General features: G+C 41.4%; 1 protein-coding gene across 9 annotated transcripts in view; it reads left to right on the forward strand.

The window, feature by feature from the left end:
• KLHL29 (kelch like family member 29) overlaps positions 1-17,146 on the forward strand; it is a 616,221-nt gene that overhangs the window by 494,910 nt on the left and 104,165 nt on the right. For all 9 annotated transcript variants that reach the window (XM_061622707.1, XM_061622698.1, XM_061622704.1 and 6 more), the window contains one exon: positions 9,196-9,395. In XM_061622707.1, coding sequence (XP_061478691.1) covers positions 9,196-9,395 — 200 coding nt within the window. The remainder of the gene's footprint in view (positions 1-9,195; positions 9,396-17,146) is intronic.

Genomic DNA, 17,146 nt, shown 5'->3' on the forward strand with positions numbered 1-17,146 from the left:
TAATGAAGCTACGCTTATCCCAGCTGTCTTTTTATGAAGCACTTAGATTGTGCCCTATCCTTTGAATGATGTTACAAGCACATCTGAAAGCTGGCTCTATTATTTCCGTTGGTTTCATTCTGGCCTCATCCCTTGTGCATATAGCATTTGTCATTAATCCTATATGATGATGATGACAATAGACTGACAGGGAATATTGAATAAGAAGTTTTGTACCTCTGAAAAATTAATCTTCTTGGAGATGAGCAGATGCAAACATAGGCTAAAAGACTCACCCTTTCCAGTCTGTTATACTAGAGTTCTGAAATCCTCATTTCCTATAAATAAATCTGCAGCATAGAAAAGAATAGATGATTGCAATTTGTTCCCCCAGGTATGTGAAGTTTGTGACAAATTGATGAAACGTTTCCTAAATATAGTACTAAATTGTGCTAAATACAGAAAAAAATAGTAACCTTTTCCCCAACCAAATCATGTAGTGGAATAAAAATAATATCTAGCATTTATTTTGAAAACAATGCCCATAATAGAATTCTGAAACAGTAGTAATCGTGTTGGATATTTGAACTTTATGGCATTCATATTACAATCTTGCTGTAGAAAGGTCCTATTTGACTTGATTGATTACCCTGCAGCTGTAACCAATACAGTCTATTACATATAGGTCATATCATATCGTGGATTGTGAAAATCCGTTGCTTTATCTGTGATTTACTCTGTGATGTACTGAATCCCATGAGCTCAGAAGGAATTTTAAATAAGGCTTATACACACATTATGTTTTACGTGTAGAAAACAGTATCTGTTCATAGCTGGGAGTAAGTTGTAGATGAACCTTGTTTCTTTCTTGTTGATCCCACAATAAACAGGCAGAGGGGGCAGTTAAAAACTAATGAGGATGAAAGATCAAAGAATGGGCAGTTTAAAATTCACTTTGTTCTTTTCTGCCTGAAATTTTCAATTCCTAGAGGATCAGTATTTCCTTGTACAAAGTTACTCAGCTTAAATTATATAAGACTTCAACAGAATTCTTGTAACATGACTACATTAACTATCAGACCCATAGGTCTCATAAGGTCCACAGTATCCTCTGCTTGCCAACCAAAACAATTCTACAAAGGTTAAAAACAAAAGTTAAAGAAGCAGAACTTCATTCTCACTTAAGATCTCATTCTTCTTTTTCAAATCCTGGTTTTCCTGTTTCTGTTGGAAACAAAAACACATCCACAGAAGGCAATCAATTTATTTTCTTTTATTTATTCCAGTGATCTAAGTGGCAGATCCTTGGTTTTTTTTCTTTTAAGTGGATAGAGAACACAACTATTTATTCTTAAGTTAATTATATCCCTCACCACCAGGAAGCTGAGCCAAGAATTCCGGCACATCATAGTCTGACTATGGAGGTGGGGCAGATGCTTGGAATTTGAATTAGTGATATAGACATGAACAACAATAGTCAGTGTGCCTAGAAGCCATTAAGTGCCTACAGTCTGCTAATGGAACTCACAGCAGTGACAACAGGATAAGGGGGATTACGCAGAGGCCCTTGACTTATAGGTGAAAGAGAATGTTATAACAAAAGATTGGACTCTGACTTTTGAAGAACCAGGACAAGTCAATAGCTTGGCAAAAGCATTATCTTCTAATAAAAGTCTCTGATAGGACATCTGATACATACATTTGCTATGGTCCTGAAATTCAGTGCCCAATGGCCTGTAGTTCAGGCTTTTTGGTGTTTGCCTGGCTGCCTGTGGCAAGTTAGAATTTCTTCCAGGCAACCATGCAGAGAAGGTTTTGTTAGTAGGAAATGTGAAAGTAGAATATGCACTGCAGATGACAGGCAAGCTACTAAAAATGTTTGTGGACTTATTTACAAGGTGACTGTAGTTACTGTTTTTTTGTTAGTTGTAACAGTGCAATTTCATGGTGTCACCTTTGCCTTCATCCTGCTCTACTGGAGAGCAAACCATCAACCTCTAAAGCTAATAAAATGCTAAGTCATAAGAATGAGACTCTATGGGGGGGCAGACAGGGAAGACAGCAAAGAAACAAGGGCTCCCCAAAGTCTTCCGAAAGCCCTACATTCTTCATGAACTTACCTGGCACAGATGTATAGATTATAGTCCAGCAGGTTGCATCTTTTCAAGCATATTCTGACAGTTGCTATTCCAAACACGTTTTTGCAAGTTCAAATCAGTTTAAACGGATATAAGCCAGTTGTGCATTATTCTTGCAGCTGGTTGGAGCTGGTTGGTTTTCAGCCACTTGAAAGAAAAGAGCAAATGTGACCTTCAGCCACTTCTCCAGTCAACAGGTAACTGGGCAGTGAGTTAAAGTTCCCAACTTAAATAAAACAAACCAGAACTGTCAGCCTAAGAAGTGTGTTAGCTAATCCTCCCCCCTAATATCATTGCTTTAATTTTACTTAAAGGTAAGATTTTGAAGTTACATATTTGTCAATACTGCTGCGTTCTGCATACACAAAGATACCTCAGTTTGTTGGTGTGTCACTATGGAATGATGCTGGACCAAGTGTTCTTGGTTACAGGGCTTTTACATAACACACTTTACATTAATCACACTTCTTATTCTGGCAGATGGCATCATTTTGAACATCCTGAGTTTGGTTTTACTTGTTAATATTAATTCAAGCATGTAACTAGGGAGCAGAGCTGTCTATAATATGTATAGATAGCTTTCCATATGTAACAGGAATCTGAGAGAGAATATGGTCAATTTTCAAAAGACAATCAGATGGTTAATCAGTCAAAATAAATATGGTTAGTAGGTTTAATGAGGCCTGTGTAGCTTAGCCATGACAAAAGAAACATCAGAATGTAAGAGGCGGCAGTGGAAGGCCCACCTATAGAGTAATAGATAAGTCAGCATTCCCTGTTTGTAAAGCTGCTTCAACCAGATTCCAAATGTAACCTTGATCCCAATGAAACATTATTATATAAAGCTATAATGCTACTTCAAGGTGGGGATGGTCATTGATGGAATGTCTTGATGAGAGTGTATGTGTACATGTACATAAAGAGAGGCATAAATTGCCTTTCTGTGGTGGTTTCTAAAGGAAGATGGAGAAGACAGTTCTACCTCCATCAATAAAAAAGGACCGTATGCCCATGTTAAATCTTAAAAGCAATGTCAGTCATAAATTAAAGCCAAGAACTTAAGACTATTTGCAAACCCACTTCATTGTATCTGTATCTAAATATTCTCTCTCTCTTTTCCCTCTGAAGCATTTTGTTCTTTTATCTTCAAGTAAGCTGATAAAAGGAGAATGACAAAAGTGTAGTTGTTTCAGTCTTGTGGATTAGGTTTAACAAATGACCCTTTCTGTGAACAAGAAGGTTATTTTGCATATTTTGTTTCCATTCTGCCATTATTTTAATTTGATTAGCAATCTTGACTATATCCTCTCAGGAGTGTTTATTGAAATCTGTGGCTTACTTCCAAGTAAGTAAGTGGTTAGGATTGCTGCCTAAATGGTCAGAAAACTATTACAAATGTATTATTTTCTCAATCTAGTTAAAAGTCTGGAATATGATGTAGTTTATCTTGTCTGTTCCTTGCTAGTAGAAACCCTGAGTCTGTCTGTCACCCACTATGTGCTCCATGCTTTCCAGTTCTGAAAGAATTCGACAGCCTCCATAAATTAAAAAGTTCTCCTAATTTGTCTCAACACTGACCTAAACAAATTGTGTTGCTTTTTAGTTCCTGATAAATCTTAAATCTTGTTCTAAATCACTTCCTAATTTTAATGAGCTTATCTATCAGGCTTCGCCAGCTTTTCACTACAGCCAATCTCCAAGACTGCCAGGCTGATAAAGCAAAGACTAAAATTGTTTATTATTACACATTATTCCTTAGAAGCAAACCTTTCTTTTCCCATGGGTTGTGGGGGGAAGTTATTGATTTCCTGCCACACTGTGAAATGTTTGACCTTTATAATGTGAGCAGTGATTACAAGGCCAATAAATGACATCATTTTATTTAAACCTTTAGGGCAAAGAGCATAACTGATCAGCTGTTTGTATTTAAGCATCTGCTGATTTCTGGGCTAACATACAGACATCCATAAAACAGTGTGGAAACAAATTTCAAATTTTGACCTTTTCCCCTATTTGGAGGCTTTGTATCTATTTACATTATTCATAGTTTAAATATATTAAACTTGCGTTGATTATGTCTTGCATGAAGTGTTAAGAGGGAATAAGTGGCATTTAGTGATTCAAGAGAGTACAGGCTTATATTTAGATGTGCAAGACCAAAGGCTTTCAACACTTTCCCTCCTTAAGCAGTATAGCACCACATTTACAACACTTGGAAGGATTTATATCCCACCTTGGGGGCCCTAAATAGGCCCTCAAGACAGCCAAACCAGCCTCCTGCCTCCCCCTAAATTTTATTCCTTAATGGTTCCCCCCCCCTTTAGATATGATTGTTGTCAACAGCTGCAGCCAAATGACTACAGTTGTCTTTTCAACTACAGCCTCTATCAATCAGAGAGGGAGGCAGTGATGGACGAGAGCTGCAGCTGCAGTTTGGAGGAGAAGGAAAAAAGTCCCAGAGACTGTGAGGAAGCTGTAGCTGACACAAGCAACAGCTTTTTAAAGGGATAGAAACCTTAATCACTGAGAGTTTCTATATTTTTTTTGAGGGGGGGGGATGAGTCTTCCACGTTCCTGCTTCAGGTCCTGTGTGTACATATGTTGTGTGAAAAAGTGTGATGGGGGAGTATTGAAAGTAGCCTACTTGTTGAGAAAATTGGCTCCAGAACCTGTGAATAACATTTTGCATGTTAGGGAAGAGCACTATCTCTATCATTCTGCTAGCTGATGGAAGATATTTGAATGGATCCCCTTATACTAGATAATGTGGCTGGAGAAAAGTTACCTCAATCCCACACAACAAAGGATAAAGATGTATAGGGTGCATTCCCTATGTACTGAAATAAATATCTAGAAAAGCCATATCCTAGCACAGACAAAATGAACAGAAGGGAGCTGAGATGTCCTGTGCCATCTAGGAATGTCCTACCGGCCCTTTATTAAGTTGTTGGATCAAATAACTTTTTAGAGTTCTGTTCTTCAAACAGAGCTCTATGTTCCAATGGCACCATGTAGGAATGTGCTAGAATTCTAGCCAGGTCAGATTTGGTGCCAAGTTTTCCATTAATTTGCTTTGTCGTTGTGGATTGGATTTTTATGTAGTGATTTTCCGCAGCTATTGTCAAAAAAGGATTTTTTTTTTAAAAAAATGCCTCTAAAATATCAGTATTAAGAATAATAATTTTACCAATTTTTCCTTTCAGAATACCAATATTTGCTTTCAAAATACCAATAGTTCCTTTCAAAATTATGAATATAAATATCAATTTTTTGTAGGGAAAAAGTGGATCGGTAAAAGCAGAGGCAATGAACAAACTCAAATCAATACCAGCCTATTAGGGCAACCGATTGCTTTTGAGCCACCACAGCCAATGGATCCCATCCCTAGCACCAGGGCAGTGACTTAACAATTACTCTTTCTCTCTAGGCTTGCCCATACAGGAATTTAACGTAGATTCAGAAAACTCTTGCAGGCAAGTTTTTTGCATCATCCTCGACAAAATGCCAGCCTGTACTCCCCCCCCCTTTTAATATGGATTTTCCCATTATGCAGATAATCCAATTAGGAAAAATAACCTGTTTGTCATTCACAGTCATTGTTAGTGTGGATGCTTCTTTACACTTTTTTGGGTGGGGGCAGTTTGTCATGTGTGTGATTACATTGGTTGGTCGCTGTCTATCACCACACCCACTATTTCCATTTGCTCCTTACCTGAGCACAACCTAGCCTTTTTGTTTCTCTTTCCTGGTTGAGGTTCACACAAAGGAAAACATGCCTTCCAATGGATTCATGTCAGAATTGATTAGCAGCTTGAACATGGTTTTAAAGATATTTTGTTTTAATATATTTTAATGTCTGTTTTTATGATGTTTTAGAGTGTTTTTTGTTTGCCGCCTTGGGCTTCTACTGGGAGGAAGGGCAGGATATAAATTTAATAAATAAATAAATAAACTACACAAATTAAGAAATTTAGAACCCAGCTATTTTATAGAGATTAGTTAATCAAGTCCTGGTTAATTCTGCTTCCAAATGTACAGTTTAACTGAGTTGCGATGTACCGTTTCTCCAGTCATGGTAGCTTGCATATCCAGCTTTTTTTACCCTTATGAAAATTCCTTTTTTAATCTTTTTTTTTTAAGATGTCTTCAAAGCTTTTTTAAAAAAAGTTTTTAAAGATGTTTTGTTTTAATGTATTTAAAAGTCTGTCTTTATGATGCTTTGAACTGTTTTTAGTGCTTTTGTTTGCCGCCCTGGGCTCCTGATGGGAGGAAAGGCGGGATACAAATCTAATAATAAATAAATCTCATAGGGGCCATTTCAGCCAATAATCCATCTGGCTTCAAGTCAGAATTTGTACAAGGAATTCACCACTGTGGAACCCATGCTTCTTCTGTGGGTGGGTGTTACGTTTAGCTTTCTCAGTGTCTGAATCCAAATGATGCATTTAAACAGTGCATACAATGATCTGTGTGCTGCATGAATGTCCCAGTTGCTGCATCTTGCCAATATCAAACTGTCACCAGAAGAAGAAAAGGATACAATTTTCTTTTCCATTTCTGGCAGGATGTGTAACATCAATAATCTCTGCTGGGTATTATGCTCTCCATAAGAGGCTTTTGTGATTGATTAAACACCTTAGCTTTGTTTTGGTGTTTAATCAATTGCAGCAGCCGTTTCTAGCTTGGTGTTTTACAAAGGAGATGAGATTTTCACTGAATTATTCCAAAGGACAATAACAGGGTGGGGTTGCCTCTAATATTGGTGTTTTCTTTATTCTAATAATGGCTAAAGTTATTAACAGCTTCCTTGCTGCAATTTGCTTCTGTTGTCTCCAGAGAAAGCTTAACAAGATCAGGCACTTGCAGAGTTGTATTAACGCAGTGAACTTGCATAAATATTAAGGATGGTCAAGTGGTTAAAGCATCAGCAGAGATGCCCGCCCCCACATTCTTGTTCTGTTTTAGATTTCCTGGCTGTTGTGCAAAGATTAGTCTCTCCCTTCCATGTTTTCTTTGCTAAGTGAGGGGAAACAATGCTGCCCATATCACAAAGCAGATTTGCCAACATGCAACCAATTAAAATTGTTAGTATTAGTATTATACCACCAATATACATTCAGTTATGATTGAATGGGAAAGAATATGCTCACAAAAATATGCATTAAGGTGTAAGGAACAAGGGATCCTCTTGTAGGTAACCTGTGGTGGCTGGTGACTTTTAGGACTGGGAAAATGGAAGATAGGGATACCCACAGCAGATGAAGCCAGAGCCGCCCGTTGATTGGTGGTAAATAAGAAGGCAGGCAGGTAGGGGGAGGCTAAGGTTGGCGCGTCAGTGCCCCATTTGCATCCAATGAAGTTTATCTTCCATCTTTAAAATGCGTAAATTTGTACAGATTTTCTGAAACAATGTGAGAGCTGAGAATGCTTAGCCTTACCAAGCAGTTGAAATGAATCAGTATAATGGTGTCACGTTAGAGCAGTGTGTCAGTTTCTAGAGGATCAGTGGCTTTACAGAGACTCTGTTCATCATAAAGGCTATATACAAAACATATTTCTTGTCATTGTTTTGAGTCAGGAGACGTGTAATAGTTGTAATTGGGAGGAGGGGAATAAGAAGTTGTAGGACCAATGTTTCTGTATGCTTTGTCATCTTGCTGTAGTCTTTGGAGATAAGCTGGTGAGGTTGTTTGGAAACATATACCTTGAAATTCAAGGCTGTTGTAAAGCTGCATATCATGCTTCTCTTTAAGACTGGCTGGTCTTTTTCCAAAGGTTTAGTGGAATACTGAGACCTGCATTTTTGTGTGTGTTAATTCTGGCATGGATTTCAATGGCAGAGTAACTGGATTTGTACCTCCATTAAGTAACACTTCTGTAAGAAGGTGCTGGTGGCTCTAACCATTTAAAGGGCATTTGCTTTCCTGTGCTAACAGACTTTCCTCTCCTTTTCTTGACATTACCAAATGCATTTTTATTTTTATTTTTTTGTCTTTCAGGTATAACCCAACTTTAGTGTTTTGCAGCTATGCAGGTGCCAGCCGTTAGGAACTGGGCCCTTCCCACCCACCCCATGTATCTATTTTATTTTTTATTTATTTATTTTTGTCTGATAGTTTCACAAACACTAATGCACACTTCAAATGCAGGCGATATTTTGATCATCAAATTGTTTAGTGCTTTATGCAGGAAAAATCGGTAGGCCACAGTCACTGAAACTCCGAGGGGATGGCTGCTGGCTTCCTGTGGCAAAATTGGTTGTTGTTCCACCCCCCCTTCCCTCCTTCGCTCTAACCATTTTGTCTGTCTATCTTGTCTTGTATTCAGTTTTCAAAGCAATGCCATGAGGGGGTCTCCTTCCTTCCTTCCTTCCTTCCTTCTTTTTCTTTCTTACTGTCTTTTTTTTATAGTGCCTAAAAAGGAACAATATATTTTTAGGACAAACTCATATGCACACAAAATGTATAGTTTTTTATTTTAAGTCTGCAACTTTGAGAATGTCAAAGTAAGAACCATTTTAGCACTGTTCCTCTATTCATTTAGCATACAGGAAAGGTCCTTAAGAATATCCCTAAATACCTTTTAAGGTGTTGTTCAATGTTCTATATGAAGAATGTTGGTCATGAAAAATACAGATGACCTTTTCTCTTGAAAACCAAGAGGTTTATTTTCCCTCACTTGGTTTCACTATCCAAAGATGAAGAGACATGGAATGTAAACATAAAAATGTATTGCTTCCTTTTGAAAGTTAACCCTATTCCATATTTTCATTAATGTTGGCTCATCTTCTTAATTTTTGTTTAATTGGTTTGCAAATTATTATTATTATTTGCATGAATATGCAGAGTAGCAATAAATTGTTGGGGGGTTTTTGGTATGCAAGACTCTTCTCTTTCAGATCCAGTAATAAAGTGTTTTTAAGTTCATTTATTATTTTAAAGATACAGTATTTTTCTTAAACAACAACAATAAAAATCTATGTCAGGCAATGCTTATATGATTTTCTAGCCATCAGTAAGTGGCAACCACTGGGGGAAAGTTAATGTTCTGTAAGAATTTCATTGTCTGCTGTTGCTAGGTCACCCCGGGACAGTAGCAGAAGCAGTGAGAAGCTGGAGTTGGAATTATCAAATCTCACAGCGGACGTCCTGGAGTTACTGCTGGAGTTTGTTTACACAGGTTCCTTAGTAATAGATTCCATCAACGCCAAAACCCTTCTGGAGGCTGCCAGCAAGTTCCAGTTTCATACATTCTGCAAAGTCTGTGTGTCATTTCTAGGTAAGCATTCATGCTGTTTCTCTCTCTTCTGAACCTCAGGACTTTCCACCCTGTAGCAACTCTGCTGTAAAATTCAAGGTTAAATACCATTTGCAATACTGCAAAGCACCATTTGTTTATAGCTGTACTTCAGGTGCACTGTAGTCTTATTAAAACCGCAGCAGTTGATTGCAAATGGTATTACTGACTTCAGGGAAACATGGACTTCTTCCCAAGGCTGAATGGATGCCCCAGGTGGAAAAGTGCAGAAAAAGCATGGGATGTGCTACTTGGCATAGATCTTGCCTCCATGACAATCTCAACTTGAATGTAGAAGAAAAATCAAGCTTTTGATCCTTGCTAATATGCTAGACATTTATGGGCAATGTCCAGTGTAATCTCAGTATCCAGAGTGATTTCCTAAATGAGGTTTCCAGTGGTCAGATAGAGGGTTTCAGAATCCTGCATATGTTCTTATCCCATCCTATAATTAGCAGAATTATGTAAAGAAATCAAAGAATAAATTATGATCAATATAAATTATTTATATAGGTCACAGGATTTTTCTTGGTGCAGACTTTTTATTTATTTTGTGTTTAGAGTGCCGTTGTTGTTTGGTCATCACAGTTGACAAAAGATTCACATCTCCATGGTAAATTTAGGAAAGTACTTCCCACTCACCTCACTGTTCCCTTGAAAACTGGAGGCATTTTCAGGGAGGGGAGCTCCAATCTCCACATGCCTATTTGTTCCTCTTGTAGCTAACTAATCATGCTTTTGCATGGTCCTCTGGTCCTGGTGATCTGAGTGATCTGATAAGACAGCCCTTAAACTTGCCACATGTGTTTCCTGAGAAAATCTAAGATCCTAGAATTGGAATAACTTCAGATAGGGCAGAGCTGGGGCAAGGAATCACTGTTTATGGATGGGTGAACTCCCCCACCTCACTTCAGAACTAGACTTGGCACTAAGCCCAATTCTTAAATGTGTACCCCCTTTGCACTCCAAATGACATCATTTGAAACAAAATGGAGCCAAAATGCCTCTCTCAGCATGCCTACACACATGCTGTTGCTGCTCCCTTCCTCTTCCACTTACTTGACAATATCAGCATCAGCTAAGAAGATTCTCTGGAGGCTTCTCATCATGACATCCCACCCTTCTTGATGCTTTGAATGCTGCAGTGGCAATGTCTCAGGTGCCAGAGACTCTGAGGAATATAATTTTTCCCAGAGTGCTTGAGTTCTTGGGTTGGCCTATAGGCAGGGGTGCCTTAGAACCTACACATCCTAGGTCTCCATGCTGTGTCCCAGTTTCAAATCACCAGATTTTGAGAGGGAGGGGGTGAGTCTGGGTTCAGCAGTTCCTTTGTACTGGAGCCAACCATTATGAGCTGGACAAGTTTGTATTGTAACAACAGCAATTGTGAACTTTGGCAACACCACTAATTCAAGGAACTTCCATATCTTTTTTTACTGATATATCTCCATAACTTTAAAAGTGAACCTCTCGTGTGTCCTGTGGTAGTGAGATGCTCAAGCTGTCCTTGCATCATGAGCTGATGCATTATATCTTGGGGGGAATAATGCAAACATTCCATTTCTGATGTAAGCACAAAAGACTGAGGCTCTTGTGCTCCCTGTTTCCCTTATCTTTTTTGACCAAATTACGTGCATTGATTCCAAATTCAGGTATTAGATGGCATTTGCTACACTGATGCAGATTTTCTTTAATAGCTGCCCTCGGATGTGTTTTAAATTAATAAATTTTATGGCTTTTATCAAGATCCACATATATATCCATGCACATTATCTCTAAAGATTCAGATACTATAACGAAATAAATTTATTTCCACTAAATCAATATGAGATTTTCCTTTTTCAATACTTAATATTTGAATTCATTGAACCGTGTTATGGTTATGCAATTGGGAGAGTTGGCTGTAAGTTTCATTATATATGAGGAACTACAGGTTTATATTCTCATTTAGAGAATTCATGAAGTATAATTGCTTATTTTTATTTATAGCTCTTAACTGGAGATAGTGGAATTTTTGCTGCATGAAAGGTTTAGAGAAGAGCATTTCAGTTGGCATCATTTTTCATTTTTGCATTGCACAAGCTAAGAATCTCATAACACAACAAACAAACAAACAAACCCACTATTTCTAAGGTTCTTCTGAGAGCCACCAGTGAAAAATCTAGCTTGTTCTTCTCAGTATGTCACAAAGGTAAATTGGCCTAGAGATTAATGAGTTGGTTGGTTGGTTTTTCTTTCTTTCTTTCTTTCTTTCTTTCTTTCTTTCTTTCTTTCTTTCTTTCTTTCTTTCTTTGTACACTGCAGCGGGGGGGGGGAGATAAGAACCACAGTTTCCCAAATAATGAACTTTCCCATGAAAACCTGGAATACAGGTACAGTGAAAGCCCTGAGCAGAGGCAGCGGGAGAGAAATAACACAATCTAAATATTAACTTGTGCAGGCAGCATTTATAAATAATAAATATGTTTTCTTTATTCTTGATGGGGGACTTCAAAATTTGGTACTGCTGACTGTAAGACAGTACAGGTATAATGCTCCCTGTTTTTTAACCATTGTAACATCATTATCTGCTCCACAGATTCCTCCCTTCTGTCTTTACCATGGTTAAGTCTTACACTGAAGCTAATGCTAGCTGCTGTTAACACTAGCAAGAACCTATTATTGTTGTTGCTGTTGTTATTTCACTTTATAGAAAAAAAGAAGTCTCAAAGCGACAATCACCTTCTTAGTTAAGAAGATGCTTTCAAACGTCTTGATTAATCACAGTTAACACTGATGCTCATGTGAAGTTTACCCATGAGTTAAGTGTGGGAAGAAAATAAGCAATGGGAGCAGGGGAGAGAGGAATTATACTGTTCTGTGGGCAATGGTTAAGAGATGGGTAGTATATCACTACTGGGTCTTTAAATCTTAAAAAGAGGAAATCAACACAATTTAGTCTAATTCATTTAAGAGTCTTCCAGGTTTCAGATTTGTTTCCACAATATTTCCAAAAAAAAAATCTGGCAACCCTGAGGACTAGTAAGTTACTTTTTTATTATGCCTGAAATTCCTCTTTGAGACCTTTCTGTGGCCAGTGCTGCTAAACCTTCTTACAGAAAACAATATCTTGCAAACAGAATATATTGTGCTGTTATGACAGCAGAGAACGTGCATTAGAACTCAAGATGATTATGAGCAAGCTGATAATCATTTCTACACACTATTTATTGTGAGTGTGACTGATGTATCTTCCTTTTCATTTTGAGATGTTCTGTCTTGAATCTTAATCAAGTATTCTATTATTAGCACTGGCAAGCAGGGGTTAATTAAGTACATCCAAGTCACCAACCCATTTTCCCTGCTTTAATTTGGATTCCTGCATTGAGCAGGGGGTTGGACTCGGTGGCCTTATAGACCCCTTCGAACTCTGCAATACCCCACCGGTTCCTGGAGGGCATTCTGCAGCTTGGGAGACACCTCACCCTGGTGTGCAATAGGCAGGGTTCAATCTTCAGATTATCTCACCCAGGGGAAGGGGCCATCCCGCTCTCTCCCAGACCTGTCCTGCCTACTGTCGTGGATGGTCAGGGTCTGGCTGGACTCCCTAAGAGCCAGCCAGCTTCTAGATGTTTCATTCACCCTAATATCTCACCTTTCCACCTTTTCTACTCTCTCTTGTCTCTCTCTCGCTGATACTTTATTCCTGTTTCTCCCCCTCCCTCCCAGCTCCTCCCCGGCTACCTAGCTCAGGGTGGGGCAGGGTGACACTTAGAGGGCCATCTGGCCCATGACGAGGGAGTGGAGCGTCAGATAGTGTTTCGTGCCTGCTCGATTGAAGGAGAGGCACAACCGCATGCAGCACATACAGCCGCAGTTCCTTTCCTTGCTGCTTCAGCGCCCATCTGATCGGCAGCGGAGAAAGGAGAAGGTGGTAGTAGCAGCGGCAACAAGGTGTGGCCTCCATTCGCCTGCACGTAGAGCAAAAAAGTGCAAAAAGTCATTCTCGGCCTTCAGCGGCTATCAGTCCGTCTCCACCCCCACCTTAGGGTCGGCTGGGCTTTCCTCCCAACCACAATTACAAACTGAGACATGACCACATTCTCAGAAGGGGAGCAGAGCGATCAAATGCAGCAGCAGATTTCGCCACGCTTCGGGAGAGACGCCTGAGTGCCACGTGGAGGGGGTGAGCAGAGGCCATTCGGCAGATTCCCCTTCCCCCAGGATAGGAGGATTTCCCCAAATTCCTATCATGGTTTAGGGGCATCATGGCTAAGGAAGTCAGGAACTTGGGGCTACAGGAGGGGGCAGAGCCCAGTTTAAGATCTAAGCACCATAAGAGGAAGCAGGGGTCCACATCGGGACACAAGAAAAGAAGGCACGTCTCATCTCCCCCAAGCAGCACCTCCTCCCCGGGCTCCTCCTCCCCTTCTTCTGTTTGCCAAAGCAATCACGGGAAGAGGCACAAGGAGAAACAGAAACGTAACACTAAAGACACACGCTCCTCTCACCACCCTAGAAGTAAGCAAAGGGATAAGAGGGTGGTGAGTAAACAGGCTGCTACAGCCTTGGGACTCCTGTCAGACTCAGACTGCTCTTCTTCTTCAGAAGGCAGAGAGGAGAGAGAGCTGTCGGAGGAAGAAGTGGAAGCATCTCCTCCTAAGGGGAGACTTTTTCAGGCAGAGTTTTTTCCTGGTCTGCTAGCAAAGGCTAGACGGGTTTGGGAACTTTCTGAGGAACAGCCCAAGGGGGAGGAGCTGGGCACTTCCACTGCATCAAAGGGCTCCAGGGCAGCCTTCCCAGAGGGCCAGTTGCAGATGGATATTCTGCCTTTCCCGGACTCATTCCAGGCTCTTTGGAAAGCAGAATGGGCCAACCCAGCCAAACCCAAACCAGTGCATAAGCTGGTTAGTAAACACTATTCCTTTGTGCTCCTGATCATGGGACAGCTGAAAACCCTGGCAGTGGACTCGGCAGTGGTTGCTCTCTCTTCTTCAACCGCTATTTCCACTGAAGGGGAAGGAGGACCAAAGGACGCCTTCGATAAAAGGGTGGAGGCTGTGCTGCATAGGGATTTTGAGGCACAAGTTGCAGCTTTCAGGGCCTCGGCTGCAGCATCAGTGTTTGCACGAACGAACATGATGTGGTCAAATGAACTGGCAAGTGAAAGATGGGCTGAGGAAGATATCTCTGGCAGCAGCTTTCCAGGTAGATGCTATAAGGGACGCAATGATGTTCAATTCCAGGGCAGTGGCTTCTGGCACAGTAGCTAGGCGGAATCTATGGCTCAGACACTGATAAGTGGATCCTAGCTCACAAATTTGGTGAACTCTCCCTTTGAGGGGGGGGGCAAACTATTTGGAGACCCTCTGGAGAAAAATTTAGTGGAGACAAGGGACAAGCAGAAGGCTCCTCCCATGGCAAAAAAGGACGAGCACAAGACCAAACAACAGCAGTCCTGCCGGAGCTCCAAACACTTTCAGTGTCAATATTCCCCTTGGTATAAATCTCGATGGGGAAGGTCAGACAGGATCCCCAACACCAACATGTCTAGACAAAAGTCTGCCCCTCCTTTCCCCTCCACTTCGAAATTCCAGAAAGGGTCAGAGAAGGGGCAAGCTTCCTGACCCCAGGCCAGGAGCTCTGCATGGAGCCATAGGGGGTCGTTGGCTACACTTCGCATGGGCATGGGCAATGACCACATCAGACCGCTAGGTTCCTTCCACAATGTCATCTGGTTACTCCTTGGAATTTTCCTGTCTTCCAAGAGAAAAGTTCATCACAACTCCAAAGTCCAGGAGACCAGGAAAACATCAGGCTTTTCTCAAGGCCATAGGTCAGCTGGTGGACATACATGCAGTGGAACCAGTACCTGTTTGAGAGTGGGCTCAGGACTTATACTCAATTGAGTGTCCGGGCTATACTTCATCTCAAGTGGCTGAATCGGAGGATGTCTCATAAGAAGTTCAATATGGAGCCCTTGAAGTCTGTATCGGAGGCCATAGATCGAGAGGACTGGATGGCATCAGTAGACCTTTCCGAGGCCTATCTCCATATCCCAATGCACCAACGACACAGGAAATATCTTCCCTTGTGTTATACCAATCAGCATTATCAGTACAAGGCACTGCCCTTTGGTCTGACCTCAGCTCCAAGAGTGTTCACTAAGGTACTAGTAGCTCTGGTGGCCCATCTGAGGATCTTGGGGGTGAGGCTTTACTCCTACCTCGACAACATCTTGGTCAGGGCTTCCTCCAGGTGTCAGTGTACCAGGGATGTACAGACAATGTTGGATTGCCTCACCGACCATGGTTTTGTGGTCAACGACGAGAAAAGTACCCTGGAAGCCACTCATACCATCACTCATCTAGGGGTCCAGATAAACTCAGCCCTTTTTAACATGAAGCTCACTCAGGAGCGGGTAGACAAGATTCAGGACCTCATGGCAAAAGTGATTGCTTCAGAGTCTACTGAGACCTGATGGATCCAGCCAAGTTGCAGGGAACGCTAGTTTCCTGCCAGGATTTGGTGAACTGGGCCTGGTTTCATTCTCGTCTCCTGATGCAAATGATGTTGCCTTTCCAGCATCAGAGTCACACAGGTTGAGGATTCCTATCAGTCCAAGTCTGTGTGTGAAGTTGAGATGGTGGTTGGCCCCTCAGAGTCTGCTGATGGGGGTAAGCCTAGAATCACCAGTGAGGAAGAATCTGACCATGGATGCTAGTCTCTACGGATGGGGGGGGCACTTCTAGTTACTCATGTGATACAGGTCGTATGGAAGGACAGCAAAAGTCTACACAGTATCAACTGGTTGGAGCTACGGACCGTGCATCTGGCACTCCAGAAGTTCACATCACAGGTCTCAGGGGCTCACATTTTGCTGTGAACCAACAACACCATTAGCAAGGCATACATCAGTCATCAAGGAGGAATGAGATCATCCGCTCTGGCAAAGGAGGCCCAGAGGTTGTTGAGTTGGGCAGAAACTCTTCTCCTGTCCCTGAGGGCAGAATATGTGGTGGGAGTCCAGAATATAACTGTGGATTGGCTGAGCAGGACCTCCTTTCAGATAGGCAGTGGTGTCTTCATGCTTAGATCTTCCAACAAATCATCAAGATCTTCGAAGTCCAACAGGTGGATCTTTTTGTGACATACCAGAATGCTCAGCTCCACAGGTTTTTCTCCCGTTTCCACCACTCAGATGCACTGGTGATGGACTAGCCAGCGGGTCTCCTCTATGCCTTTTCTCACATCGCTCTCATTCTACAGAAGGTCAGATACATCAAACATCTGAATGCTGAGGTGATTCTGATAGCTCCATGCTGGCCAAGGAGGGCATGGTTTCCAGAGTTACTACACCTCTCAGTACAGGACCTGTGGCACATTCCATTCTGACCAGACCTCTTGAGCCAGGGCCCGGTCTTCCACCCATGCCCAGAGATCTTACGACTAACAGCGTGGAGGCTGAGCAGCAATGGTTAGTGGAATTGGGGTTTTCTGTCTCAGTTCTGAATACCCTACTGGCATCATGAAAGACGTCAGCTCATAAACCTTGTGGCTCTACCTGAAAGGTATACGTAGACTGGTGCTGAGCCCGGGGCGAGATCCAGCTTCTAGACAGATTGCGGATGTCCTGGGCTTCCTGCAGGCTGGGATGGATAAGGGTCTTAGTACAAATACCCTTAAGCACCAGGCATCGGCTGTTGGTAGCATTCTGAGCTGTAGGGGTGATCCCTCTTTGTCATCGCACCCCT

The sequence above is a fragment of the Rhineura floridana genome, chromosome 4, assembly GCF_030035675.1.
Source record: "Rhineura floridana isolate rRhiFlo1 chromosome 4, rRhiFlo1.hap2, whole genome shotgun sequence".
NCBI lineage: Eukaryota > Metazoa > Chordata > Lepidosauria > Squamata > Rhineuridae > Rhineura > Rhineura floridana.